We start from the raw sequence: 27,063 nt of genomic DNA, 5'->3' as shown, positions 1-27,063 counted from the left end.
AGGACTGAAGGAGCATTTCCCTCCTCTGGGGCTCCACAACTTTGGGAATCTCCTTCTGGCCCCTGCTACAGTGCAGCAACCGCCCATGGTCTGGGTTGTGTGCCCACGTATGTGGGTCTTTCCCAGGAGATGAAAAGCTTCTTGCAAGCCCCCTTGACTTTGTTCAATGGCACCCAATTCGGGGCCTAGGCAAATGAACACACTAGGCAGGGCAGACTCTGAGGTCAAGATGCCTGATGCCTCTCTATGGCGTGCTGGGACTTGAGCCAAGGGAGAAGTTAAAGGCAGAAGTTAAAGCTGTATTCGTTGGTTGAGCAGCTATCTAGCCTCTCTTATGTGTCAACTACTACTTGTGATGAAAAGAGGGGGAGGGAGAGACAGAGAGAGGGTGCACACAAGAGCAAGTGAGCACGTGGTCACAGCCCACCAAAAAAGACAGGATATTTAATGCATGTAATTTTGATAATTGTAATACAGTGAGTCAGGTCACTGTGGAGGTTCTGTCAGGAGAGCTACATAGAGCAGTTGCCATTGAGCTGGGCTTTGAAAGATGAGCAGGAGTTTGTCACACAGAGAAAGAGGAGTAAAGGCATTGGAGGCTGAGGAGAGAGCCTGGTCCAAAGCACTGAGCCACGGAAGTGTCTAGAGGAGACTATAGCGACTATCACATACTCTTAGTACCGCATACTCCACTATTTGTAACACATTTCCTCAGCCTTCCTCTGGTTTCATCCGCAGCTCCATGGAAGGTTCGAGAAAGCTGAGACTTGAGCTGACTGCATCCCATCTCAAGTAAGAACTGGGAGTCTTTCCATTTTCTGCCCCAGGGCATTCTCCAAGCTGAAGTGGCGCCTTCAGGGGCAGCCCTCAAACAGCGGGGAAGAGGAGCCTGTGGGTAAATGCCTACCAACTGACTCCCGCAGCCAATCCTGGACACATCCCAGAGGTCTCTGGGGAACTGGTCTCCTTGCCTCCAGCAGTGACCTTGAGAATACAATATATAAAGCCAATCTTTATCTTGGCTCTTCCTCCTTCCCAATCTCTCTATTCCAGCCCACTTTTCCACTCCTGCTTCCTGGGACATCTTCCAATTAAACCACCATCATCCAACTCCTTCCTCAAGCTCTGTTTTGGGGAGAATCCAAACTGAGATGGGCCACGTTGCTGGGGATCCAGAGCGGGAGGTATTGTGGCATAGACATTACACCGCAGAAAACACACACATTTCTGAGTATCTTCTGCAGGCCAAGCCCTTTACTTGACAAGGGGATATAGAGTTCTTTGAGAGAGCCCAGATCTCCGTTCTGATGGGGGAGATGTGTCAGAAGCGGTGAGCCAGCAACATGTGAGGGATCAGAACATTTTCTTTCTGCCTTTGGAGCATGTCATGTGGGTTGTGGGCAGCAGATTGATGTTCTTAATTACATTTGGCTCAAGCTGATATTAAGTATTTATCTCATTCCCAGAGCCTACAACACTGGTGGATGGTGGGGAAGGTGCCAAGAGACATGCCGGGTAGCTGAAGTTGACAATCTGGGATTTTAAACATCCATGGACAAGTCACAGCCATGGGGGAAGGGTGACTAGTGTTCTTGAGTTACCTTTAATGGCTTCCAAAGAATGGAGGGTCCATGACAGTCTTCAGGTATATCCTTCTGTCCTGAGGCTGACCTACCTATGACAGTCCAGACAGAGACAGTGACCACTTCTGAGGCTGAGAATCTTGCTGAGGGGAAACGCTTTAGTCAGTATAATCTAAATTTCTTCTGCTGCGGGTCAAGGGTTTATTTTTGCTTGATTTGTTCTCAGTGGCTTTAACTAGTCACTGAGCACCTACTGTGTGCCCAGAGAAGATACACCCTTGTGCTCTGGATGCCTCCAGGGTCATAATCTATACCAATAGGAAGCTCATGAAAACAAGACCAGACATTCAGACCTAGATGCAACAGGTAGAGCGAGGGGGCTGGAGTTGTCAGGAGTGTAACAAGGAGGTGGGATGATAAAAAGTGGGGAATATTTGGATTCATGCAGTGAGGAGGGCATTCCTGGCAGGTGAGGGATTTGGTCAAAGCCATGAGGTCCAGCATGGGAAAGATCTGCACAAAGAAGATGCCTGAGGCCTGCGGCAACAATGCAACCCAAGAGATTTAATAAAGTCACTCAAAGTGCTCACATGTGAAACCAGGACTAATAGCTGTCCATCTAGCTCCCAAGACAGGTATGAAGCTCAAATAAGGCAGCAGGTCCAGTGGCCCTGGAATTCATAGATCCAAAGCATAAAAGATTTCTGTTCAAGTCACTGTGAGATCTTGGGCAGGTCCCTTCCCCTCTCTGTCTGTTCACTCATTAGCAAAATGAGAATGGAAATTCCTTCCTCCTACTGTTGCATTTAGAATTATAGGAGGAAATGCAAATAAAAATAATGCGATGATCCACAAAATGCTCTCCAGATGCTGATTACTCTATTATTATTGCTGAAGTGTAAATAGTGTGCTCCTTGAAGGTAGGCTTCCGATCTCTTCTGTGTTTCACCCCACACCTTGCACACAGGGGTGTTCATCCACCGCTTCCACGACGACGTGGTGTACTCAGTGGCGTTGTTAAATCTCAGTGCAGCCGTAAGCCAGAGCTTCCGGGCTGGCAGGGAGGTGGTGATGAAGAGCCCTCAGCCCTTCATCTCGGCTAACTCCTCCCTGCTCAGTCTCAATGGTTCAGTATCTGCCGAAACCGGTTCTGCTCAGTTACTCGGGAGGGGCCTTCTGCTCAAGACTGGCGAGGTCACTTTCAGGTGATCGTCCACCAAGTCCCTGAAGCAGCTCCAGGATATGTTGTGATCCAGGTCAGGAATGGTTCACCGAGCAGGACGCACCTGTGTTCCCCAGATCAGCTCTGAACCAAGGATAGTGTAAACACACCTGGGGAAGGGCCCGTCCTGTCGCTAGAACACAGCTTTTATCATAAGGGGTTCGGTGGCAAGCTGGCGGCGCGGTAGAAAGCGCGGGCGCCGGGAGAAACGCCTAGAGCCAGCCTGGCCACATGCCGTTGTCTAAGTCACGTCCCACTCCGGTCCTCAATTTCCTCCCCCGTAAAATTGGCTACGATCGCTCATGGGCCCGCCTCTTCGGGAATTAGATTCCAACGATCGCTTATAGAACCCCGTCCCGTGACCCTGTGCCGGGGGTCTGCGCCAGGCAGGGACGCGGGCGAAGCTGCGGGGCCGGTGACTGCCACGCCCCTCTCCGCCCGCGGTGCGGCACTCACGGCCCGCGGGCCGACTTTGCGAACCTCTAGGGGGCGAGCCCGGCGGTCGTCTCTGCCCACGCGGCACCTCGGCCGTCTAGCGTGTGACTTCACCAGCGTCCCCGGGCCAGCGGAGCATTGAGAGCCTGGGTCGCCTCCCACTCCCACAGCCGGCAGGTGCCAGGACTCTGCTTCGCCTAGACGCCTGGCGTCCGCGGGCCTGAAGGGGTTAAAGCCTAGGGCCTGGGCGCCCGGCCTGGGCGCCCGGCCCGCGGCCCCGGAGCGGCGGTGCCCAGCGGCAGGCAATCGGGCCGGGAGGCGCGGGGCAAGGCAGCGAGCGGGCAAGAGCTTCCTCCTCCTCCTCCTCCTCCTCCTCCTCCTCCCTCCGCCTCCGCCTTTGTAGCGAGTTCCCGGCCCCTCTTCCTCCCCCCGCCCCCCAGCCCCGGCCCGCTCCCTCTCTCCCTTTCTTCCTGCCTCGCCTTCCTGCGGCGAAGGAGGCTCATCTATTATAAATGCACATTCGGGGCTGACATCAGCGACCAGCGGCGGGCGAGCGCCGAAGAGCGGTCCCTGCGCGCTGCCCGGCTGGAGCGCGGTCCCCCGGCTCGGCTGAGCCTCCAGCGGGGCGCGGGGAGAGCGCCCAGAGCCTCCCGGGCTGCGAGCGAGCCGAGCCGCGCAGGACCCCTTCCCGCCGCCGCCCGGGCCCCGAGTGGACCCCGGCCGCCGCCCCTGCACGCCGCGCCCGCGCCCCCGCAGCGCCCCGGAGTTCCTGCATGACTGTCACAAAGGTAAGCGCTCGGGACCCACCGACGCTTGCAGCCCCGGGCCTCAGCTGCGGGGGGGCCGCGGAGGTGGGAGTGTGGGAGGGGGCACTGGTGCTGGGAACGTGCAGCTTGCGCTTCCTTTGCTCCCCCAGTCGCTCGACTCGCTCCGGCCCCCAAGGACTGCAGAGGGAAGGGGGAGGATGCCGCTTTGGCAGCCACTGTGGTTTGGACAACATCCCTCTGCACCGGCCCAACCCCGGGACTGCATTTTTAACCCTTGTTTAGGATGCTGCATTTTTAACCCCTGGAGAGCAGTGTTGGGCAGCTCTTTGGTGTCCCCCATTAGAGCGCGCTGCGGGGAGCGTCGCTGGCAGGGACTCGTACTGGACAGTGGTGCAGGAATGGGCTTGCTGCCCTGAGGAGGCCAGCAGAGGGGAAAGCCTACCACACCTGCTGGCCTCTGCTGCCCATCTCAGGGACTCTGGCCCCACGACAACGCCAGTCAGTGGAGAAGATGCTCCCCAATCCCAGGAGTTGCTACTGAGGATAGGAAAGATTCTGAGGTGACCGGCTTGAAGATATGGGGTGGGTATGCCACAGGGGAGGCTAAAATAGGCATTCTGGCAGCCCCCATTTTAGAGGAGAGTTCTGGGACTTTGCCATTGGAGCTCAGGTTTACTGGAGAGACTTCTGGGCTTACCTGTTGAGGGAGGAAAGAGTTAAGAGAAAAGCAGACAGAGTTCTGGAAGGTGCCCAGCATTAGGAGACCAGGGAGACCTGAGTTCACTCCCCAGCTCTACCCTAAGCCCATGAATGACCTTGGCTGGGTCCTTCTGCTTTGGGCTCAGTTTCCTCTTGTGGAATGTGAGGATGGTAATATGGATCCTGAGGGGCATGCTGGGCAGTTGAAAAACCAATGAGATCAAGGGCGTGAACCCACATTTTGAGAGAACTCTGTCAGAGTAAGGAGCTCACAGCCTGGCCTTGGCCTTGAGTTTAGTGATCCATGTACCCAAGGCCAGACTCCACTAGCTGCTCAGCTGGCTTTCAGAATTGGAGAGTTGGAGGCCAAAGTGAGAAAGCAGCTTGCTTGTGGTCAGAGCAGTGGACTAGATGGAGGGTCAGCTATGGAGGCATCGGGAAGGGTGGTTCTGGGTCCTTTTGATAAACCAGGGGACTGCCCGTGCCTCCTTAATATCTGCCACAAGCAGCATAGTCATTCAGGGTCTTTGGGCTCAATTCCAAAATTGGGACTTGGAAACATTGTGGGAGGATGAACTTGGGGCCCGAGGAACTATCTCAGCTCTGGCTACTACTGGCTGCTGTGACCCACAAGCTTAGGATGCTTAGTGTTTTTGAAATGATACAAATGCTATCCGGCTGGAAAGGGTTATTATCATTAAGGTTATTAATGTCAAAGATGTTGGGGAAGAAGAGTAATGAGTAGGCCTGGATGAGAGATAAAGGATGTGAGATTTGTAATAATAGCACTGAGATCTGACTTAGTGCCTCCCCTGTGTCTCTTTATATACGTGAGTTCAGCTGTCTTCCTTCTCAGGAGACCTACAAAAAAAAAAAAAGGTGTGTTTAGTCCTCCTTAACAGAGGAAGAGACTGAAGCTCAGAGAGGTGTAATGATTTGCCCAGGTCACACAGCCAGTAAGTAAGTAGCAGAGCTGGGGTCTGCCCTCAGATCTGTTGTAATCTATGGCCTGTGACCTTTCCATTGCTGTGCACTGTCGAGTACCCTGGAGATTGCGTTATTTCCATGGTAGAGGGGCACTACTTGGAGGCCTGGGCCCTGGGGTGGGGAGTCCATAACGGTGGGCCCTTGTCTGTTAAACCCACTTGCAGGCCTGGCCTTTTGGTATTTGGTGATTATTCACTAATGCTCCCCCTCCCCCATCCACCCCCAAACCCCCCCTGTGTTTCTCTCCTCCTCTAACCAACGTGGCATCAGTTTAAGCCAGCTGAGAGGATTAAGTAAAATCCCCATCTTAACCCTATCTTCTCTCCCTTTGCCAGCTCTTTACAGACTAGCAGAGTTCCTATGGGAAGGTTCCTATGCAGGAGCAGGAGGGATACAGGAGAGGGGTCTGGGTGCAGTCCCGCTGCCCCAATGCCTGCTGGAAGAGGCGCCTTCACAAGTTCTAGAAGAAACCACAGTGCTCTGGGAGTCTAAAGGCCTGGCCTCTAGTCTTAGATCAGCCACTAACAGGCTGTGTAACCTTGGGCCAGTCGCTTTCATCTCTAGGTTTCTGTTTTCCCATCTGTGAAATGCAAGAATTAGTTTCAATGATGTCTAGGATTATTTCTGCTGGGCCTTGCGACATCTTCAGCTTCAGCAGGGAAGTCAGATCTCTCAGATCTCACGGAGATTGGGTGGCCCTTTGTTCTCTGGGATGTGGTCTGGTTACAAGACAGAGATGAAGAAGAACCCTAAAGGGCATCTGGGAGGTGATATCGCTGCTTAAAAACGGGGGGCAGTAGGCAGGGGAGGGAATAGCTTAGAGAGTGAGACCACAGCCTTTAACTGCTCTGCCTCCAGACACAGGGTCACCCCTTTCCGATGAGCCTCATCTTCCTGCCCTCAGACCCATGCCCTAGGTCTTGTGAAAGGCCCCTGGAGGGCAGAGTCCTCAGGCCAGGGTTAGGTATGGATTGCAAGAGATGATCTAGTGAGCCCAGAGAGCCTGGAAAGTGAAGGAGAGGAAACCAGGTGGCAAGTTGCATTTCCTTTTCCCTTTACTGCCTTCCCTCTCGTATATACCCCTAGTCCCCTTCATTGTAGGGCACGGCTGGTGAAACTGCATATAAGGCCTGGAGAGAGGGCCGATTCCTGGAGGGACTCCTGCCCCAACTAGCGACTAGTGCTACTGATTCAGAGCTATGCAGATCACTGGATTGTGACCTTCCTGACTGATGGCCTTGTTTCTGGTTATGACATTTTAAACTCTGTTTCACTGTGTGTGTTTTAATAAGCTACCTTAGTTCCTTTATGCAATGAGGAGGAGAAGAAAGGAAGAAAAAGAAAAGAGAGTAGAAGGAAGGACCAGATGCTGCTTCCCAGACTTTGAGCATTCGCAAGAGGTCAAGGCGCCATCTCTTCCCAATTTTCGTCCCGTATCCCTCCACGGGGCAAGTCAGGTGCAGGAGAGTAAGGCTGCTTTCCTGGTAATAAGATGATTTTACTCCAGATGATTTAATTCTTTGAGTTCTTGTGCCTGCTTTTTATAATTTTTCTATCTCTATTCCATTTCAGTCATATGCTCGTCTCCAGTTCTAAATATTTGTTTCTAAACTGCCATCATCCACAAAAATAGAACAAAATACCTTAGCGTTGTATGCAGAATACAAGGTCAATGGGTTATAAGAAAAGCCTGCAAGCTGTAATGTAGGTCTTCGAGAACTCCTTTTGGCTACTCAGATGTCCTTTGGTGTACTTTATTGGGTTTTGTCCGTGATGTGACCAGAGATGGGGCTTCTAGGTAAGAAAGAGATGGTGGCTTGCAGTGACTAGGCTTCTTTATCCCCATGTATGCCTCTTGAGGTTAGATGCCAGTGAGCTCAGTGCTTTCCAAGTTTACAAGGCTAGTTTAGCAGGCCTGCTGTCCGGGAACAAAGTACCCCGAGCAGCAGAAATGCCTGCTACACCTCAGGAGGACTCAGGAGAAGGAATGTAGGCAAAGAGGAGACTCTGGATGCCAGCACCCACTCTGAGCAGTCAATTCCACAAGCAGCATGTCAGCCATGCCTTAAGGCTCTTTCTGCAGGTCAGCCTTCTCTCTCCCGCCCCTGTCTGGCAGAGCTCAGCTCACTGCTGGAGCCTCTGGCCCCTGCTGAATGTGTTAGAACCAAAGACGATGTTGCTCTCCCAGGTAACTAATAGCAGTTAATTATCTGACAAAGATTGTGTGTCTCCCGGGCCCCATAGAGTGGCTCATAGGAGAACAGAATATTTCAGTGGTCATATCATCCATTCTTCTCCCTTGACAGATGAGGGAGCTAAGGCCCAGGGAGCAGAATCATCACCTGCCTAAAGTCACTCAGCAAGTTTGAGGGTGATGGTGCTGGAAACCGGGTTTTCCTGACTGCTGGTCAGTGCTCTTTCTACCTGCCTGCCCTGTGAGGGGGTCTTCAGGCAACACAAACAGGGGTAGGTGTTTTGGCCCCACTCCAATAACCCTACTGTACTGGCCCAACCTGGACTACTGGTGTCTGGCTTTCTCTCTGTTGGACAGCCCCTTCCCTCAGAGACAAAGCGCTGGGGTTCAAGGTGTATGGGAGCCCTTGCTATACCCAGGTCAGGATGGGAAGGAGGGGAGCGCAAGGGCCCTCTGCTTCCAACTCCCTGATCCAGAATGTAGCCTATGCAGAAGATGCCTGGAACCTTCCCTGCCCCACCCCGCACCCCACCCCCACAAGACATCCCACTTCCCAGCACCTCTTTCCTGCCCAGCTCTTTCGGGGAGAAGAGATGTGAGAGCCAGCATGTCACTGAGCCTCAGTTAAAAGGCGCACATCCAGCTCCTGGACATGTAGGGGCGGGATGGGGGTTCTGCCTTTTCTGCTCCCCACACTCATTATACCTCCTCCTTGCTCTCACTTCTTCCAGGTAACTAGCATTCTCATGCAGAAGGGATGAGGCTAACATTCACTCATTCGCTCAGCCAGCACCCTCAGAGTTCCTACTTTGGGCCAGACTCTGTGTTAGACATTAGGGTGACAGAATGCATAAACCACTACTCCTGTTGTCCAGTACCTTTGAGGAGATGGATGTAGAAAGAATTGTGCCAAAGTCTTGAGTTAGGAGTCCCAGATCCAGGGGACACAAGCCATGAAAGGTCTGTCTTGCCTGCATACTCTAAGTGCTCAATAAATGCAGGCTCTTTTCCTGCCTTACTGTCTCGCCCTCTAGGCGACGAAATTCTCTCTCCAGAAGAGCTCTGGTGAGTTACTTGAGGGTACCCAGAGGCCCTGTGTTCTCTTGCCCAGGGGCATCGCTACCTTGGCACCTATGACAGCAATAAGAGGCATCTGAGAAGGATTGTGAGGTTCCCCAGGGCCCCAGAATCGCCCCACAGTTGGCCAGCCCTATATAGAGTCAGCATAGACTTGAGCTCGGCCAGTTTGGGAGTGTGGACACTGCCTGGACCAACGGCCTGGCAGCATCAGGCCCTGGCAGCTCAGTGATGGAGTGAGTTTTTCCACTTCTCTCCCAGGTTGGCTAGCCTGGAGCAGACATGGCCTCAGCCGCCGCCGACTCCTGGCACCGGGGCAGCCCAGATTCTGATTTGGATATACTGGCCACAGAATTTGTCTGGTGTCCAGGAGATGAGAGAATGTGCAAATTCCCTCTGTGCCCAGCCCCCTCTCCTTCCTTCTTCTCTTGACCAGCTTGTTCCGGTTGCCTTCCTTTCCCTACATGTGGATACCCAAAGGCTCAGGCCCAGCTCAGAGCAGCCTGCAGCCGGGGGAGTTGGAGCAGCTGGCATGGAGCAGGCCCTGCCAGGGAAGGACAGATGCAAATCCAGTGGCTTCCACATGAAAAGAAGCTGTTTAGAATGAGCGTCTCCTTTGTGGGCCTGGAGTGTGGGACCAGCTGCGAAGGAGGCACAAGTGTGGGGAGGGAGGAAGTAGGGGAGGAGCTGCCACTCGCCCTTCCTCACCCTCTCTCCCTCGCTCCCCACAGATGCCCCTGGAGGGACTTCATAATTGGTTTCTGGCTGGCACCCTCCTTCCAATTAATTAACACAGTGATGGGAGGTGCCCAGGTTTGCTCGGGACTGTCCTGTTTACAGACTACAAACATGGGTGACTGCACTGAATCCCTTCCATGGTCCCGTAGTGGGAGTTCTCCCTATTTACAGATGAATACACGCAGTCTCTGAGTGGAAAGATGGCCACACCCTGGTCACAGAGCCAATGTGGGTCAGAGCGGGGATGCATATCCAGATCTTCTGACTTTGAGCCAGAACCTTCTCAATCCGATCACATAATCGTCCACATCCTGTGAAGATTAATCACCATCATCATGAGAATAAGTTATGAAGCAGGCATTGAGCATGCATGATCCCATTTACTCTGTACAACCATGAGGTCTGTTCTGTCATTGATGATCCCATTTTCCAGAGGAGGAAATTAAGGCTCAGTGAGAGTAGGTGAGTTGCTCAAGGCGTCAGGTTTAGCGGATGAGGGCGCGGGGCGTCTGTGCCTGGGCTGTGTGACTCCACAGCACACAGACATCTAGCTTCCAGGCCTCTTGTGCTGGCGTTCCACTCTGTTCCGCTCCCCACCTCTCCCAAGGCGGAGGGCCCCTGTCTGTGTGTCTGTGGTCCTGGCACTGAGGTGTGCTTGACAAATGCTGCTTGCCTTGAAGGTGACACCTGTGGATGTGTCCTGCATAGACTTCCCTATAACCTTTGCTGGAGCTGGGAATCATATAAATAATTTGGGGAAGGGTGCTGGGTGAAGAGGGCACCCTACACATGGCATCCGACACCAGATAAGGCTGCTTAGGCAGGGCAGGCCAGCCCAGGGCCAGAACAGGTGTGACTGAGAACCTTCCCTATTTCCATGAAGCTAGCTTTGTGTAAGAAACACAGGTCTGTGGTCCAAGCCTGCAGCCCTTACCAGAAGTGGCCTTTTCTCGAGATGGCCCTTGATTTCCAGGGGGTGCCAACTCAAGAATGCCAGCTTTAGAGTCAGACAGATGGCACTGGATCATTTACTTGCTATGTATTCTCGGGCAAGTTGCCTAACCTTTCTGAACATCTGTTTCCCTATTCATTAATTGGGATTAATAATAGTAGTGCTTAAAAGAATTATTATAAAGATTAAATGAGCTGATCCACGCGAAGCACTTACCACATGCCTGGCAGTTAGTGTCAGCTATTAACATCAGGAAGACAGAAAATTAAAGAAATGCTGACAACGAGTGTGCTGGGGGTGATGAAATGAGAAGCACAGGGAACTCGGGGAATAATAGCAGGGGCCTGACCTAGTCGAGGAGGTCAGGAAGCGACTTTTAAGTTGAATCATGGGTGAGTAGGAGGTAGCAGGTGGAAGGAGGGAGCTGAGGAGAGGATAATAGGCAGAGGGAAATGCATGGGCAAATGTTTGGAGTCGAAAACAACACACCGGGATTGCTTCCTGCATGCCTACATGGTGATGGCTTGGTTCGTGTAGGAGCTCATTCAATCCTCGGAATGGCTTCATGGTGCAGGTTATTATTGCTGTCCTCACTCTGTAGGAGGAAACAGGCACAGAGAGGCCAAGTAAGCTGCAAAAGGTCATCCAGCGAGGCAGAATAGAGGCTGGTCTGGACCCCAGCCTCCTGACTCTGGTACTCTCCTTCCTCTTCCCTGTGATATGATGATCCCAGGGTGGATGGCTGGTCACATGGCCACTGAAACCAACCTGGGCAAGAGGGGTGTGGAAGTGCCACATTCAGTTGTCCAGCCCTCTGCCACCCGTCACAGAGTCTCCCTGGCTGTACAGGGCAGGGCAGGGCGCCTCCTGGCTGGAAGGAGGCTCCGGGGAGGGGTCCTTTACTTTTCCGAAAGGAAATTTTGCTCTGGCAGGAAAATTTCCACGTTTTACTTTTACTGGGCTCAATTATGACCATTTTTATTCTTTGAATCTTTCTGATGATCTGGATGGATTGGGCCTTGGTCTTTAAAGTAAAACTATAGGTATGTATATATATAAAACTTTAAGAATTGAAAGTCCATTAAGTGTCTGCATTTTGGTTTCTGCCCTGCCTGAACTCAGAAAAGGTGGACATTTTATATAGAGTTCATGCCACAGGCTTAAACTTACTGATCTCTGTGTGAGACAGTTGGTGACACCCTGGGAGGGTCTGGCTGCCCAAAGATGGGGTTGTAGGGAAGCTCACACTGGGTGAATGCTCACGCTCATCCCTGAGAAGAAGCCCCCATGCCCAGTGTTTAATGCCAGAGCCAGCTAAGGTCATCAGGTCCAGCCCTCTGCCTCCATGGCATTCCACACTTTCGAGGAACATGAGAATGACTCCTGATCTTAATTTAGTTTGTTTAATAAATACTAATTTATAAGTAGGCAGTTCTCAGCCTTTCACCAGGTGTTAGGTCCTGCTTTTAAGGAACTGACATTGAAATAAACAATAACAACAGAAGCAGTTAACCCTTCTAGAATGCTTAGTTTATGGCAGCCACATAAAAATTGTTTCATAGATATTTACTCATTTAATCTATATGACAACCTTTGAGGTCTGTGCTATCATTGTTCCCCTTTCTATAGCTGCAGAAATAGTGGCCTAGAGAGAGAAGGGAGGTAACAGTTACTGAGATTCGCAAAGCTGGTAAAAAACCGAGCCTGCCTCCCAGGCCTTCTGTCTTGCCACTCTGTCAAGCTGGAATGACCCCGAAACATGTGGCCAGGGCTGGGGGTTGGGAGGCTCTTGCCTCTGCTCCTTACTGTGTGACCTTGGGCTAGTCCCTCAGCATCTCTCATTCTCTGTTTTCTCACCTGTGAAAAGAGAGTTAGTACTCAACCTCACTAGGGTGCTGTAACATGTAAGTAATATGGAAATATGTAAGTAAGGTCTTTTGAAAATGTCATGGAAAAGAGATGGTTTATTTTAATGTTGAATTTGCAGGCCCTCCCTCCCCCACCGCTACAAGCGTTTCACAGCCTTCAGCATTAGGCAGTTCCATCCAGCAGCTTACCCACTTCTCCTCTGCTGTGGTCCTGACTTCCGAATTGATTCATACTCTGTTGGTAGAAGAGACAAGTTCATGTCTTCTAAATAGCCTCTACGTGTTCTTACTGTCAGGCTAGTTTGGTGAGGATGAAAAGTTGCTTTTCTCTCTTCCTGTTCTATTTTGGTTATTTTAATATGCCTGGGACAAATAATCTGGCTATAAAAATTGGGTGTCCTGCTTTCATTTGAAAAGTGAGCCAAATAAAGCATCGAAACCTTGATCTGTATCTTCCTGGCTCCCTGTGGAAGGTGGGAGAAGATCAGTCCCAGGGCACACAGTCTTGTCCAGGTCTCTGGGCAGGACCTGATTAACAAATGACCTTGACCTTTGCTCCAGACACATTCTGACACCCCAAAGGCTCAGATCTACTTTTCCTTTGGGTTTACAGAAAGGAATATTCTCTGCTAGCTTAAGGCATTTGCAACAAACTATTTAAACATCTCCAGTGTGATTTCAAAACTAACAGCTTTGTGATCTGGGATTGGGGGAATTTCCAGGACATAGAATGACTGATGGAAAGAAGGATGTCGGTGGAAGGGGACAAAAAGATTTAATTAGTGAGTTTTTTTGTTCAACTTCATGAAGAAAATTCTGTTTTATGCCTGCCCTGATGACCTCCAGGTGAAAGGTCGGTTTGCAGGAATGTAGGGGAAATTTGGGATTCCGGGAAATTTGGAATTCTGGGAAAGGGAATTTCTGTGTACCTGAGGGTCCATCTGATAACTTTGTTACCACAAATCTGTCCTCTAAAGGCCCTGGATCTGCCTTCCTGCCATAGGCATTTTAATATCTGAGAACAAACTCAAGTTGTTATGGATTGAAGCTATTTTAGGGCCTCAGTTGTCCAGTTAAACTGGCCTTTTCAGAGTGTGGAAATTTCTCTGCCTCAGAGCTCCCGTAGCACCCAGTCTCTACTATACCAGCTGCAGATAAAGGCCTGACGTGTTATATTGTTTGCTGACTGTTTGATGAGACCAGGGGTTGTGTCTGGTCCTTTTTAGTACCTTTCACAGCACTTGTCAAGAGTGGTCCAGACTTTGGTGTCAGGATACAAGATCAGGCAGGATTTTCAGCAGGCCTCACCTATTCTCTGATGTTGCTGCTTGGGCTCCATCCTTTCTCCTGTAGCTCCGTGGGCTGCTAAAGCTGGAAGGGACTCTAAAGAGATGTAACGAGATCCCCCATTTTGCAGGGGAGAAAACCAAGGCCCCAAAAGGTCTACCTAAGAGGGCAAAGTGGCCGAGCAGAACCTGGGGCTCCCTCAGGTTAATAGCGGGCTCAGGTCAGGTGAGTTTCAGTTCAGTGGGTTTTTCTGCCCTGGGGCCTGGACGTGGCCCTGGCAGAGGCAGGAGGGGCAACTTCCGAGGTTCTTTCTGCTCGGCCAGGGAGCTGTGATTGCTGAGATTTGGCGGTCGCCTGTCCTACGTGCCAGGCCACCACCCTGTCCTCCAAGGTGGCTTGTGAACCCCACTGTCCCTCCTAGAAGGCCAGCCCTCCTGGCACCCTGGGCTGCAGGCAATCCTTCCCTCCTTTGTTTATGTGAAACCATTAGAAAGGCCTCTGGGTTGGGAGCCTGGGTTGCTAAGAGCTTTCCACTGGCCAGACCTTATCACGGCTTGAGAATTCTCCAGGCAAAGTTTTCCCTGGCTCAGAGGGAGGGAGGGAGAGTGGGCGGAGGGAAGGAAGGGGGGCCTCAGGAGCCACAAACAAAGCTGCCCTCCCTGGGCCCCTGGAGAACCAGTGCTGGAGCTGGCCGTGGGAGCCACAAGCTCTGTGGCCTCCGCTTCGGAAAAGCAGCAGGAATGATGCAGCTCGTTCTCCTGAGTTGCACAATGAGCACGATCTCATCTAACCCCACAGCTCTGCTGGTGCCCCCACTTAACAGAGGGGGAAACTGAGCCTCCGAGAGGGTGGCACTCGCCCCGGCCCACACCGCGGGAAAGGGTGACCTGGGACCTGACCCTGGTATGTCTGATTGCACTGCTTTGTGGACACTTAGCGGGCCCCTGGCCTGGCAGTGGATGAGTGACGGTGCTGTGCGCTTACTTGTTCAAGAATGCCCTCCCAGTCACCCTGCCCAGAGCACACTACTATAGAATTTAGGTTCTTTGGGCCTTTTAGATGTTATTAAAATGTAAATTCCGTTGGGAGAAGTAATGCCGTAAGTGGTTGTCATTGACAAAGCCCAGCCCACTGATAGTAGGACCCTAAGTAATGAGAGTCAGGAGAGATTCCTGAGGAGAAAAGTGAGGCCAGAGGAGACAGCGGTTACGAGCCAGTTTTGCCAGGGGAATGGGAGTGGAGAGGATGCCCAGTATTTTGTTTACTTCCTCACTCTGGCTGCCTTGCTCTCCTGACCATTAACTACTCTCCCCACCCCTCACCGCTAGTCAAATAAAACAAGTCTCTCAGATTCATTCAAAAATCATTTGCTAAGCACTTGTGTGCCAGGCCCAAATCACGTGGCACAAAGAATGCAGGAATGAACCCAAGCCATCCCCTCCTTAAGGGGATCCCAGTCTAGTGGGAAAGACAGACCACTCAGAAGGACACACGGCTGCAGGGATGTGGGGGAAGGGAGCTGGCAAGCAGGGGTATGGGAGGGCAGTGGCAGGGGTGTGTGCACAGAACTCTGAAGCCCTGGGGGACCGGGTGGGGGAAGTCAGGGAAGGTTTCTGGAGGCAGAGATCTTAGCTCAGTCTTCAAGGATCAGTAGGCAGAGGCGGGTGAAGAGCAGGGTAAGACATTCCAGGTAGAGGGGGTGGTGTGAACAAAGGCATAGAAGAGGACACGGTGTGGCTTATTCTAGGAGAGACGAGAGTTTGATGCTGCTGGGTGGAAAGGGTAGGATAGCACATAGTTAAACAGGCAGGTAGGAGCCAGGGGAGCTTGAGCTTCGTTCTGTGGTGCTCAGGGAGCCTAGAGGGATTTTAAACAGAGCGCCGACATTGTCCTACTTGTACTTTCAGTGGTCAGCCCCAGCCCATGTTGCCCTAGAGCCAGAGAGGTGATTGGCCATTCACAAAGCCTGTGTGCATGAGGTAGGAGTTCAGTTCCGGCCCCAGCCCAGATTTCCTGAGGGCATCTCCCTGTGCCTGGGAGTAGGCACTGCGCGTGCCCCTCTCTATTGAGGAGATGGCCCTGGCTGGGAACACTCCATGGCACTGGCCTTTCCTATCCGCCTGGGACTGTCAGAGAATTTGAGTGTCGGGGTTGAGAAGATGGAAGGAGCGGGCAGAGGGCCAGAGGTCTCCTGCTAAGGAGACTTGGTTGTGGCATGGTGAGGCCACCGCGGTGGAACTCTGGAGGCTCCTGCCTAGACCCCGACTCTGACATTGTGTGGGTATGTGATCTTGGGTTGGCTCCTTCCCCCTCTAGTTGGGTCTCAGTTTCCCTAACTATCTTACAATAATATCACTTGGTTCAAGGCCGGGTGTGGGAGTGAGCTTATGGACGTGTTTATACCCAGAGCTTATTCCTGTTGCTGCCCAGCTTCAGGACCAGGCCCACCCTCCTCCCTCCCCCAGCTTCTCCAGAACCTGCAGCCAGAGTCTCCTTCTGAGCGTATCTGCACACACACAACACACACACACACACACACACACATGCACGCACATGCACACACCGCGACACACACATGCACATGCACACATTCACCCAGACTGCTAAGGGTTGTGAAAAGTTCACAAAATTTGGAAGTCGAGGATGAGAGTTTGAATCCCGGCTCTGCCCCCAGCTTGCCCAGTGACTTTGAGCAAGTCATTCAGCCCGTGTGAACCTCTCATTTGTTGTAAACATCAGCCCTTTGCACACATAAAAGATTTGATGAGTCAGCCTTGTCCACGTCTCTTTAATACATTCCACCTGTGCTGATTCTGCCTCCTTCAGCCATAGAAACTTTTTGATGAAAATTCTATCCAGTTTTCAGTGGTGACCTGAGTCAGGGGTAGGGTGTAGTATTAACTGGATACGGCACAAAAGACCCTTCTAGAGTGACAGTGGTTAGGTGAATGTGTGCATGTGTGAAAATTTGTCAAGCTGAACACTTAAGGTTTGTGCACCTGTAGTCTTGTCAGACATATTTTAATATCTGAATGTTAATATTTTATTTTATTATATTTATTAATAATAAAATATTAATATTTAATATATTTATATTTGATTTTTTTTTAATTGGACAAAAAGTCCTTCTTAACTTTCTGCTTCAAGATTCATGTCTCTCCATCTACTCATATATTTATTCAGTCTACCAATATTTGTGCCCCAGGCAGCCCAAGCACACGGAGGTGAAGGAAACGTAGATGTGTGAACTGTTGTGGGAGCTCAGAGATGCAGAATCTTCAGTGGCTCTCTGTTGCTATTAGTAGTGATTCTCAATACTGGCTGCAAATCACCTGGGATTGTTCAAATGCTTGTCCCCAGGGCCAGCTTCATGGGTGTGCGACCCCTACAATGATTGGTTTAATGTTCTGACACTCTCCTGAAATTCTTTATCATTGTTGATCAAGGGGCCCTATAAATTATGTAGTTGGTCCTCCCTGACCTCCTTCCCTGAAACAATAGAATCGGAATCTCTGGGAGATGAGGTCTGGGCCTCAGGATTTCTTCAAAGCTGAGTTTCTTTCCAGGTGCAGCTCTTATCCTCACACACTTGGCTGAAATAGAAGCTGGAGACTGGCTCTCTAGACACTTGTAACTGAGTTGGAACGATAAGACCTCGCACGTGAGAGTGTCACAGGAGCAGTTCCCGGTGGCAGTGATCCGTGAAGGAGCTCAGGGAGGAGAGGGGGATCGTTGTGGGGTGGGATGGTTAAGGAAGGCTTCATGGAGGAGGTGGCACATGCGCCATCCTGAGAAGGGTGAGAGAAAAGAATAGGAGAGAAGAAAAGACAAAAGCAGAATAGCATTTAGGAAAGGGAGGGACTCATTCGGGGGGAAAGAGAAGAGCCAGGCTAACTGGGGTGTGAGTGTCACTTGAGCAGAGAGATGTGGTTGGGAAGCCAGGATGGGGCAAGAGCGGGAAGCACAGGAAATGACCATCTGAGAAGTCAGAATGCTGTCGGTAGTGGAGAGCTGCTGAATATTCTGGGTCCAAGAATAATGTGCTCCATGAACAAACATTTGAATGAATAAATAAAAGGAGTGTTTGAGGAAAACTTAAGGAGGACCAGCCTGCTAAGTCACCCAGGTTTCCAGCCAGAACTGTGACCCACCTGTTCCTGGAAGCTCTACACCCTCTTCCCCGTAGGCGGTGCCTGCCTGTGCAGGAACCCATGTCCCCTGCAGGACGGTCTTGGGCAGCTGCGATTGAAGCGTCCCTAAGAACAACAGACACTGAGTAGATCATGTTCTCCCATTTCTAGGAACGGCAAGTAGTGGTGGTGGTAGAGGCGTGCTTCTGGTAAAAACTGGGTTCTGCTCTCTAGCTCCCACCAGGCTTCCCAGCCCAGGTGAGCAGCCCCTGCAGGAAGGTGGCTGTCTCTGCCGTCTTATATGTCTCATGGCTTTGGTGGACTCTTCAGTGCCTGGAGAGGGCGTGAGGGTCTTGCCTGGGACACAGCAGCCCCCATTTCTGAGTAGCCAGCAGCAGATCAAACAAAGATCTGTTTATTTCTTAGTCTCCTAAAATATTTATGCAGGAAGACGAGAAAAGATCTCTGTTTATTGAACGCATCCTCCAGGGAAGAAGCCACAGGGAATGGGCTGCTTCCCGTGTCTGAGAGCCAGTGAGCAGAAATGGAATCTCTTTGAATTTAAAGCCAGACAGAGCCTGTGTACTTGCAGAAGGAAGAGGGATGGAATCTCTGGAGGGGACAGAAAGCCCTCTCAACCTCCTGCCACCAGTCCCAGGAAAGCCTTTTAGCACATGCTTTCCTGGTGACTCTAAATAATAACAACTGAAATCTCAGCCAAGTTTATAATCTGTGTTCTGTCTCTCACATGCTGTGTGACCTTGAGCAAATTGCTTAACCTCTCTGGGCCTTTGTTTCCGACTCTGAAAAGAAGGATGTATCCATCCAGTTCTGTGGGCCCCTCGATAGTGTTTGGAGAATCAGACGAGCTGTGGAGCAGCTTAGCTCTGAGGTAGTGAAGGAGAATAAAGGGGTGTAGGAAACAGAGTACCATGCAGGAGTCCCAGCTAGGAAGTGTTCAAGGCTGGAGACTGACTGGGAGCAGGACTGAGTAGCCACCCACGTGGCAGTCTCGGCTGAGGCCTGTGGGGTCAGACCAGAGGGAGTGCTCCCTGGACCCAGGCTCACGCTGGGGCCCCTTCCCTCCTTCCTCCTTCAGCTGAGCCCTGCTGTCCATGTCCCTGAGAATGCTGGCAGGATTTCCTCCCAGGAAGGGGACTTGGGTGTCCGGTTTATATCCCTCGGGAATTTCAGACACTGAGGAGCAAGGCAGCACTTCCCCCTGACAATGGGACTGACGTTGTCTTTGGATATGAAAGTCCGTGGCTCTGTGCTCCGAGCCTTGTGGCCAGCCTCAGATCATCAACAGTCCACACTCAAGGAACCGGGACTCCCTGCCCTCAATTCAGCCCCTGGTGCAAAGCTTCGAGGCCTTCTCCCGGGGCCGGGGTTCGGTTCCAGCTCCATGGCTGGCTTGCTGTTCCTGTCTCCCATGGTAGGCCTTTTAGAGGTAATGGTTAATAACAGTTATTAACATTAGGACAATCTGAATCTTACTACAAACTACCATCTACTATGTATCTTGCTCCCTGCCAGCCCCTGCACTGGCTCAGGGGACACAGAGGGGACCCATCTCATCAACATTTAAGGAAGCTGAGTTCTGCCTGGGAGGCAGACAGATACGGATGCGGTGATTAGAGCAATTCCGAACGCAGGTCCTAAAGGCCCCGAGCACTGGGAGACTGGACCAGGCCTCTGAGAGGAGGCGGGGCTGGAGTCTGACTTTGCAGGGTAAATAGGATTTGGAAAAGGGTGGAGCAGGGGGCTGCAGCATGAATACTGGCAAGAGCAGCAGCACTCCTAGGGGGTGTTCCAGAGCTTCCAGTTTGTCCAGAGAGGTTTGAATGTGAAGGGTCAGAGGCTGGCAAGGTGGGGTGGGGGCTTGGGGAGTAGCCAGAGGGGAGGTGAAGATGGAGGCTGGAGCTAGTAGCCCATAAGTCAGTAAAGAGATCTTCATGGGAAAGAGACGTGATTGAGTCATTAGATTCCGCAACGATAAATACTCATTAAGTACGGACTGTGCTAGCTACTGTCCTAGGCGATGGGACACATCAGCATCGGTGAACAATACAGAAAAAGTCCCTGCCCTCAGGGGACTGGCCCTGGAGGGCGAGAAGAAAGGACAGAACACAAATACATAAATATTAGGATGTCAGGTGGTGGTAAGCACTATTAAGAAAAATGCAGTGGGGTCAAGGGCAGAGCGATGGGACAGTTAGAGTGGGCAGCTGTGAAAAAGGGACATTGGTGCCCAGAGTGGAATGAGGGAAGCATGGAGCCACGCTCATCAGGGAAGATCTCTCTGGCTGAGGGAGCAGTACGCTTACGGGCTCCGAGGAGGCTGCCTGCCATTGAAGGTGCAATCATGAGGCACTTGTCTGGGGACTGTTAGGGGAGAGGGTCGGAAGGGAGGGGGAAGCTGGTCTGGGTTATATTGAGTCCTCCTGCCTCCCACAGGCTGGCACTTGCTTCCTGCTCTCTGTTTGTTGACTGACTGCTTGAGAGTGGCTGCTCAGAGAGGATGACAGGAGTAGGGAGAGGCTGCAGGCCGAGATTCTGGTGGCCAGTTTGAGCTGAAGGAAGTCTGAGTAGGCAGAGGCAATAGCATAGGGAAGAGGAGTCTACAGGCCTTGATGACGGAGTAGACGGAGAGGAAGACAACAGCCAGGTGGTTTGGGTGGTCCTGGAGCTGCCTGGAGAAGAGCTGGATCCACGAGTCCAGGGGCATCACCACAGCAGGCTTTCCACACCCCTCCCATGGGGCCTCTGAGCCCACCTGGCCTCTGACCTGGGCTTGTGGGTGAACCAGAGCCTCACCGCTCCCTACCCTCTTGAGGATGCTCCAAACTGGGCCGTGTCCTCCTACAGGGCTGGCAGGGCTCAGGGAAGTCCTCAGGGGCCGCCCTCCCCTGCCAGCCTCACTTCAAGTCCAACCTCATTAGTATTTTGAGCAGAAGCATATTTATTTTTCCTGCAGGGAATTGGTGCCCTGCTCGTTTCAAATTGAGTAAAACCAAAGAGCAATTAAGAGGCACAGCCTTCTTGGGTCAAGGAGAAGTGACAGAGGGAAGCCGTAGTTCTGGCTGCTGGGCACATCTGCCGAGGGCTGGGCTGGGTTTGGAGGGGCAAGGAGGGAGATGCTGTAGGATTTGCATTCACCAATAATAAAATACTAATGATTAATGCTTATTTGGTTGCTGAACACATTCCAGGGACAGTGCTGACTGTTTTACATGTATCTCATCACCCTTTCAACAGCCCATGAGGCACAGAAAGGGGGCTGCTACTGTTATATCCATTTTGTGGATGAGGAAACTGAGGCTCAGAGGGGATAAGTAACGTGCCTGAGGTCACACAGCTAGTAAACTGAGATGCAGCCAGGGTGCTGTCCTATCCCTGAGGCACTGTGAGCCCTCGCCCTTAACTGCTGGGCTGTTTTGTCCATTAAAAGCTTTGTGTTTAGCCAATAGCTTCTCCCTAATTTGTATTTCCTTCCCTTCAAAAAAAAAAAAAAGAGTAAACAAACAAAAAAGCCCTTGCAGCTGTGGACACAGAGACTATACTGGAGTTACTGAGGCAAGAGGAGGCACAGGCTAACATCTCGGCCTCTAGCTGTGCTGTGGCTCTGTCCCTGCCCCTCTCCTGGGGCCTGCACAGTTAGACCCATTGTTCTTGGCCAGCCTGGGGCCAGCAGACCAGTGAGGGGGCCATTGTGGTGGTCCAGGCGAGAGGCCTAAGTCAACCAGTGGAAAGAGCAAGGGCTGGAGAGGAAACAGGATGCAGGGCGATGTTTTGGAGGTTGATGAGTCGGTGGAGGTGCCTGTGAGGTTGAAGAAGACAGTGTATGACCAAGTCAATGGATGACAAGGACTCTGGCCTTGCTGCTGAGAGGGGTGGGGAACCTAGGAGGAGGAGATAGCTCTGGTCAGTGGCCCTGTATACCAGATCCAGCCCCTCCCCTGCACCTGGACCATATACCTTGTTACATAGACTTGGCTCTTAGAGCATTTTCAGTTTTAGAAAATCATCCCACAGAGGTCAAAGCTTGGTGCTTCAGGCTTGCCCTTGGTGCAGGCAGCCCCTGAAGAGAGGTGACAGCCAGTGGCTGAAATTGGGGGTGTCCTGGCTTCCAGGAAACTGAACTGGGTTCCTAATGAGAGAGAGAGAGAGAGAGAGAGAGAATAAACAAGAAGTATTGCTATTTCAGCTTCTCTATCATTCAGGGTCAATGATTTTTACTAATAGCAACCTTCTGGGAATAAAACATTAATCCAAAGACAGAAATCCCATTGTCTCAAGAGAATAGGCCTGCTTTTTAAAAAACAAACAAACAAACAAAACCTGGACCTTAGAGAAGCTAAGGGGAGTTTAGTGCCCTAGAGAGGCAAATCCTTGCCTGCTAAGCTTCCTCCCCAGAGTCACCAGGCCTGGGTTGTCCCTCTGTAGCAGCCTTCTCTCCCCAACTCCTTACTTCCTACTTTTCACTCTACAGCAGACCTAACTCTCCCTTCTCTCTTTGCTGGGCACCCATGGGCTAATCTGTAAACTAATCTATATTTAGAACACTGCAGGTTTTGTGAAGAAGTCTTGTCAGAAGAAAGTTTCAACTCTGACCGGCACTTCTGTAAGAGTGCCACTGCTTGAAGGAAGCTGCTGGGGATGGGAACTGGGGCAGCTGTGCTACGAGCCTGCCCTGGGCCTGGGGCTGCCTTGGATTACGGTTCTGCGGGGCAGGTATCTACCAGCCTGTGCTCCTGGAGCCCGTTGCCTATCTGGGTGGCAGTATTCTTTGGCTTCCCACCATTTACCTCCTTGGCCCCTGCTAGAGCCTGCCCTCCAGCCACACTGGTCTGCTTACTGTCCCCAAACTCAACTTATGCTTTTCTACTCCCTCTCTACAGAAGAGGTCCCCTGATCCCTACTTTCTAGGCTAAGCCAAAATGCCACCTCCTCCATGGAGCCTTCTCTGATCTCTACTCACTCTATACCCTATCCTTCCTTCTCATGTCACTGCTGTGTTGAGATGGTTGTAGCTGCACATGCCCTGTCTCCCCAGCCACAGAGCAAGGCCCATGCCCTGCGTGGGAGAGAGTGCGCGATGCCATGGATCCCATGGTTTGTTCCCTAGTGCCTGGCCCATGGATGTCCCAGTAAGGTTTTCAAATGATATATTTGTATTTTTTGCATGGATAGAAGAATCTATTCCACGTGCGCAATGCAGCTTCAGCCATGTGAGATGCATTTGCTGGCAAATCCATCAGAGGGTGCAGAAGGAAGGCTCCCGAAGGGCTTGGGACCAAAATAGGGAGTTTATTCTTCTTTTTTCACATCCCCCCATCACTGCTCACACAGGGGCTTATGCTGCCCTTGAAAAATTCTAAAGGAGAGAAGTTGTCCCCAGTGCCTCCCAGACCTCCCGCCCAAGACAGGCAGCAAGCAGGCTGGTGACCTTGTGACAGTAGTGTGCTCTCAAGGGACTCTGCCCTCCCCTGGGAGGTTACCATATGCTTTCCGGATGTCCGGGTCTCATTAAGCTCCAGCTCAAAAATTCATCTTGTCTAATTGTGCTCGAGGCCTGAGTGAATTCAGGGACTATTAGACAGGCTCTGTGGGCCTGGAGTCTCCATGGCAACAGAGGATGCGTCCTAATGAACTTTGTCCTTGGAGACTGGCTCAGGGTCCCCTGCCCACCCCTTCGCCTCTCCATGTGGACTGCTGCTTGGTAGAGGCCCGCTCCAGAGGAGACTTGGGGCTGGAGAGTCTGTGCAGCAGCCACAGAGACCCCTGTGGTATAGCAATAATCCCTCCTGGTATTGCAGGGATAAAAGATAACTCACAGATGATCCCACAGCCTCATTGCTAGCTAGAGAGTTTCCCTCCCCAAATAAACCAACAGTCCATCTAAAATACACACACACACACACACACACACACACACACACACACACACACACACACACCACATTCCAGTGTTTTAAGTTCCATTTGTTTTATAAATTTTTCTAAAATGTGGAAGTCGCAGTCTTCCTTGGAGGCCTGGCTCAAAAGTCACCTTGTCCAGGAAGTCTTCCTGGAATATGTCTCTCTCTCAGCCCCACTCTGCCACTGTGCTGGGTTTGTGCCTGAGGGACTTTTTCATCACATTCTGCCCAGGAGTGGACTTCATGATTACATATCAGGCTTGCTTTGCACCAAGTAACAACCTGCTAGCACAGGTAACACCCTGCCTTCCTCTCTGGAGCCCCAGATATGGCCTCCATGGCTCAATCAGAAAGAAAAATGGGTCCTTGCCGGCAGCCTCTCTGTGACCTTGGTTCTACATCAGGGTCCAGGCCTGAGAGCTTCTCTGTTGACGTGGCTCCCAGGAGCCTTCAGAGACCCTTCTGCCTCCTGTGACTGTGAGTGATGCCAAGAGGCAGGTGCTTTGCCTTCCCCACCTGAGGAAGAAGGGAATGCCCTAAAACTGGGCCTTTGAGGATAGAACGGAAAGGAAAAGGAGACTTGAGGAAGTGAAAACAGTAAAGCCGGGAACAGCTTTGGCTCAGCCCTCAGTCTCCTGGTTGCTGAGCCCCCAGACCCCTGGCCCTTCAGACCCTCAGCCTGGTCACCCACAGGAAAACCATGTAATGCGGGAGGAGGGTCAAAACGGAGAGGTGCAAACCCAGCGGTCTCTCCACATGCACCACACCTCCCTCTCAGCTGTCCTGCTGAGTCTCAGTTCTAGAAATGATTTGGAGAGAGAGGAATGAGTGGGGAGGAAGCTGCCTGTCTGACTTTTAATTAAAAGAGACAGGACACCTCCCATCTGGCCTTTAAGGCAATGGCACTCCCTGTGGGGTGTGTGTGTGTCACCATCTAAAGGGATGGATGGTGTGCAGGTATGTGGGTGTGTGAATGGCTGACAGACAGAAGTGGAAATTGAAAATCTATCCAGAAAGCTGAATGTTTTACTCACTTCTCCATAACCCCTCCCCTTACTGCAGAAAACATGTCTTGAGCACCTGTTGTGTGCCAAGCCCTACGCCAGGCCCTGGAGAAGTAGAGATGGACGAGATACCGCCCCTGGCCTCCAGGACTGGGGGGAGGGCTGGCACTGAGAGATTGAGCGACCTGCCTGTCACAGGTGCCTCATTCATCCTGCATCCCCTGAGCACTCCTGTGTGCACCGAGGATAAAGTGGTGAATGCGTCAGAGGTCCTGGCCTGCATGGAGCTCACAGTCAAGGCCGTTGTTGGAGCACAGAGTATGACCAGACACAGTGTGACGAATGCTAGGATGAGGGAAGCACTAGGGGACTCGGAGCAGGAGCAGCTAACAGTCTAGGGGAATTGGAAGACCAGCCTGAGGAAGTGGCCCCAAAACGGAGACATGAAGAAGGAAGAGGATTTAGCCAAGTGAACAGCTGGAAAAAGTGACCGAAGTGAGGGAACGGCAGCAGGTGCCCAGGCCCAGAGAAGAGAAACAAAGGCTTTGAGGAACAGAAGGAGGTCGAGTGCAGTTGGAGCATAGATGGGCCGTGGTGGGCTAAGGCCCAGGCTAAGGAGGGCCATCATCATCCAATTCACAAGGACCATGGACTTGATCCTGCGGGCAGGAGAGGGAACTGCTTACTGGTTTTATGCATGGGAGTGACACCAGATTTACATTTTAAAAAGATCGCTTTGGCATATATTTTTTTGATTAAAAAAATAACATTCGCAGTCTTAATTTAAGGCCACTCTTAGTGCAGTGGAAGGGAACAAGTGAGAGGCAAGGAGGGTATTGCAGCGTTTGGACTGTTTGGCCCGAGTTAGGGTCTGACCCTGGACACACACACGCATTTTACCTAAATGTTTTAATTCACCTTGCTATAGAAATTTCAGACCACTAAGAGCGAGATAAGCCAAAAGGGCTATCACTGCCCTTTATAATGTGTGTCTTTAACTTTTATCTATCCCTATCATGCACCAGGTTAAATAGGATCCAGCTATCATCTCCATGGTTCCCAGGGCTCTGACAGCCCTAGTTAGAGGGGGTCCCATGGTTTTGCCTGCTATGGGGTTTTCTCCTCCTTTTATTGCCCCTCTGGGGTGAGGATGGTTAGTGTGTTTCATGGTTCTCCATGTCAGTGAAGGAAAGTTCAGTGAGACAAGCAACCGGAGAACACCAAGAGGTGAGTCCTTTCTGTTTTCTAATAGAAATATTTCACAGAAGCATGTCTGCGTCCTGAGCGAACAGGGACTGCTTAGACAAATCTTGTAAGCATACATAAATTTTCCTTGTTGGGACATGTATAATTTTATTTCTCAGAAGGGAACACACAGCTTTGCAATCCCTTGCCTAGAAACAGCTGCCCCATTAGATTAATACCATCTGTTTCCCCTGAGCAGGAAGGTGTTAAAGAGCTTCCTGGCCCACTAGGGGTCTGTCAAAGGTCTGTTAGGATAGAAGGTGAGAGATGTCGGGTGGCCTGGGCTTAGGGAGCACGCTGGGGAGAGAGCAGTAGGCAGGGTGGCTAAATTAAGATGTAGAATTGTTGCTGTATCTTGTGCACCATTTCAGTCCCAGGGCTAACACAGTACCTGGCTCCTAAACTAGTTGCTGGATAGCTGAGTGGCTGACCAAATGAATAAATTAGTTGAATGAATGAATGAGAGGGTATGCACAGATGGGTGAAAGTTGACCTGTAATCTACTAAGAAAAAGCATGCTTGTAGATAATGCTAATATGAAGCATGACGACAAAAGGGCCTTTGTGGAGGATGAGCTGTGGAGACAGTGCAAGGTCCTCTGGCAGATGTCACGAGGCTGCATTTCTCAGAGCAGAGTTAGGTCGATGTAGTGTTATGGACTGAATCGTGTCTTCTCCAAATTCGTATGTTAAAGCCATAACCTCAATGTGACTGTATTTAGAGACTAGGCCTTTAAAGAGGTGATTAAGGTTAAACCACATATAAGGGTGGGACCCTAATCCCATAAGACTAATGTCCTTATAAGAAGAGAAAGAGAAACTAAGAGTGTATGGCATGGAGAGGAAAGGCCATGTGAGCACCCAGCGGGAGGGAGGTCATCTGCAAGCCAGCAAGATAGGCCTCCTCAGAAACCAACCTGCTGGAACCTCGATCTTGGACTTTCAGCCTCCAGAA

The 27,063-nt window shown here is 51.3% G+C and overlaps 1 protein-coding gene and 1 long non-coding RNA gene across 3 annotated transcripts in view; both read left to right on the top strand.

Moving 5' to 3' along the window:
• Positions 1-3,677: 3,677 nt before the first annotated feature.
• CORO2B (coronin 2B) overlaps positions 3,678-27,063 on the top strand; it is a 128,161-nt gene continuing 104,775 nt past the window's right edge. Inside the window, exon 1 of one of the 2 annotated variants that reach the window (XM_039865200.1) lies at positions 3,678-4,028. In XM_039865200.1, coding sequence (XP_039721134.1) covers positions 4,014-4,028 — 15 coding nt within the window. In that variant the 5' untranslated portion in view covers positions 3,678-4,013. The remainder of the gene's footprint in view (positions 4,029-27,063) is intronic. The other variant, XM_039865199.1, reaches the window with a different exon arrangement.
• On the top strand, positions 4,038-25,646 carry LOC120604470 (uncharacterized). The gene is made up of 2 exons (XR_005653353.1): positions 4,038-8,159; positions 24,923-25,646. It is a non-coding gene; the product is annotated as an uncharacterized LOC120604470 (long non-coding RNA).

Source organism: Pteropus medius, unplaced genomic scaffold (genome assembly GCF_902729225.1).
Source record: "Pteropus medius unplaced genomic scaffold, Ma_sr-lr_union100, whole genome shotgun sequence".
NCBI classification, from domain to species: Eukaryota; Metazoa; Chordata; class Mammalia; order Chiroptera; family Pteropodidae; genus Pteropus; species Pteropus medius.
Note: the sequence above shows the minus strand (reverse complement) of the source record. Positions and strands in the feature narration are given on the sequence as shown.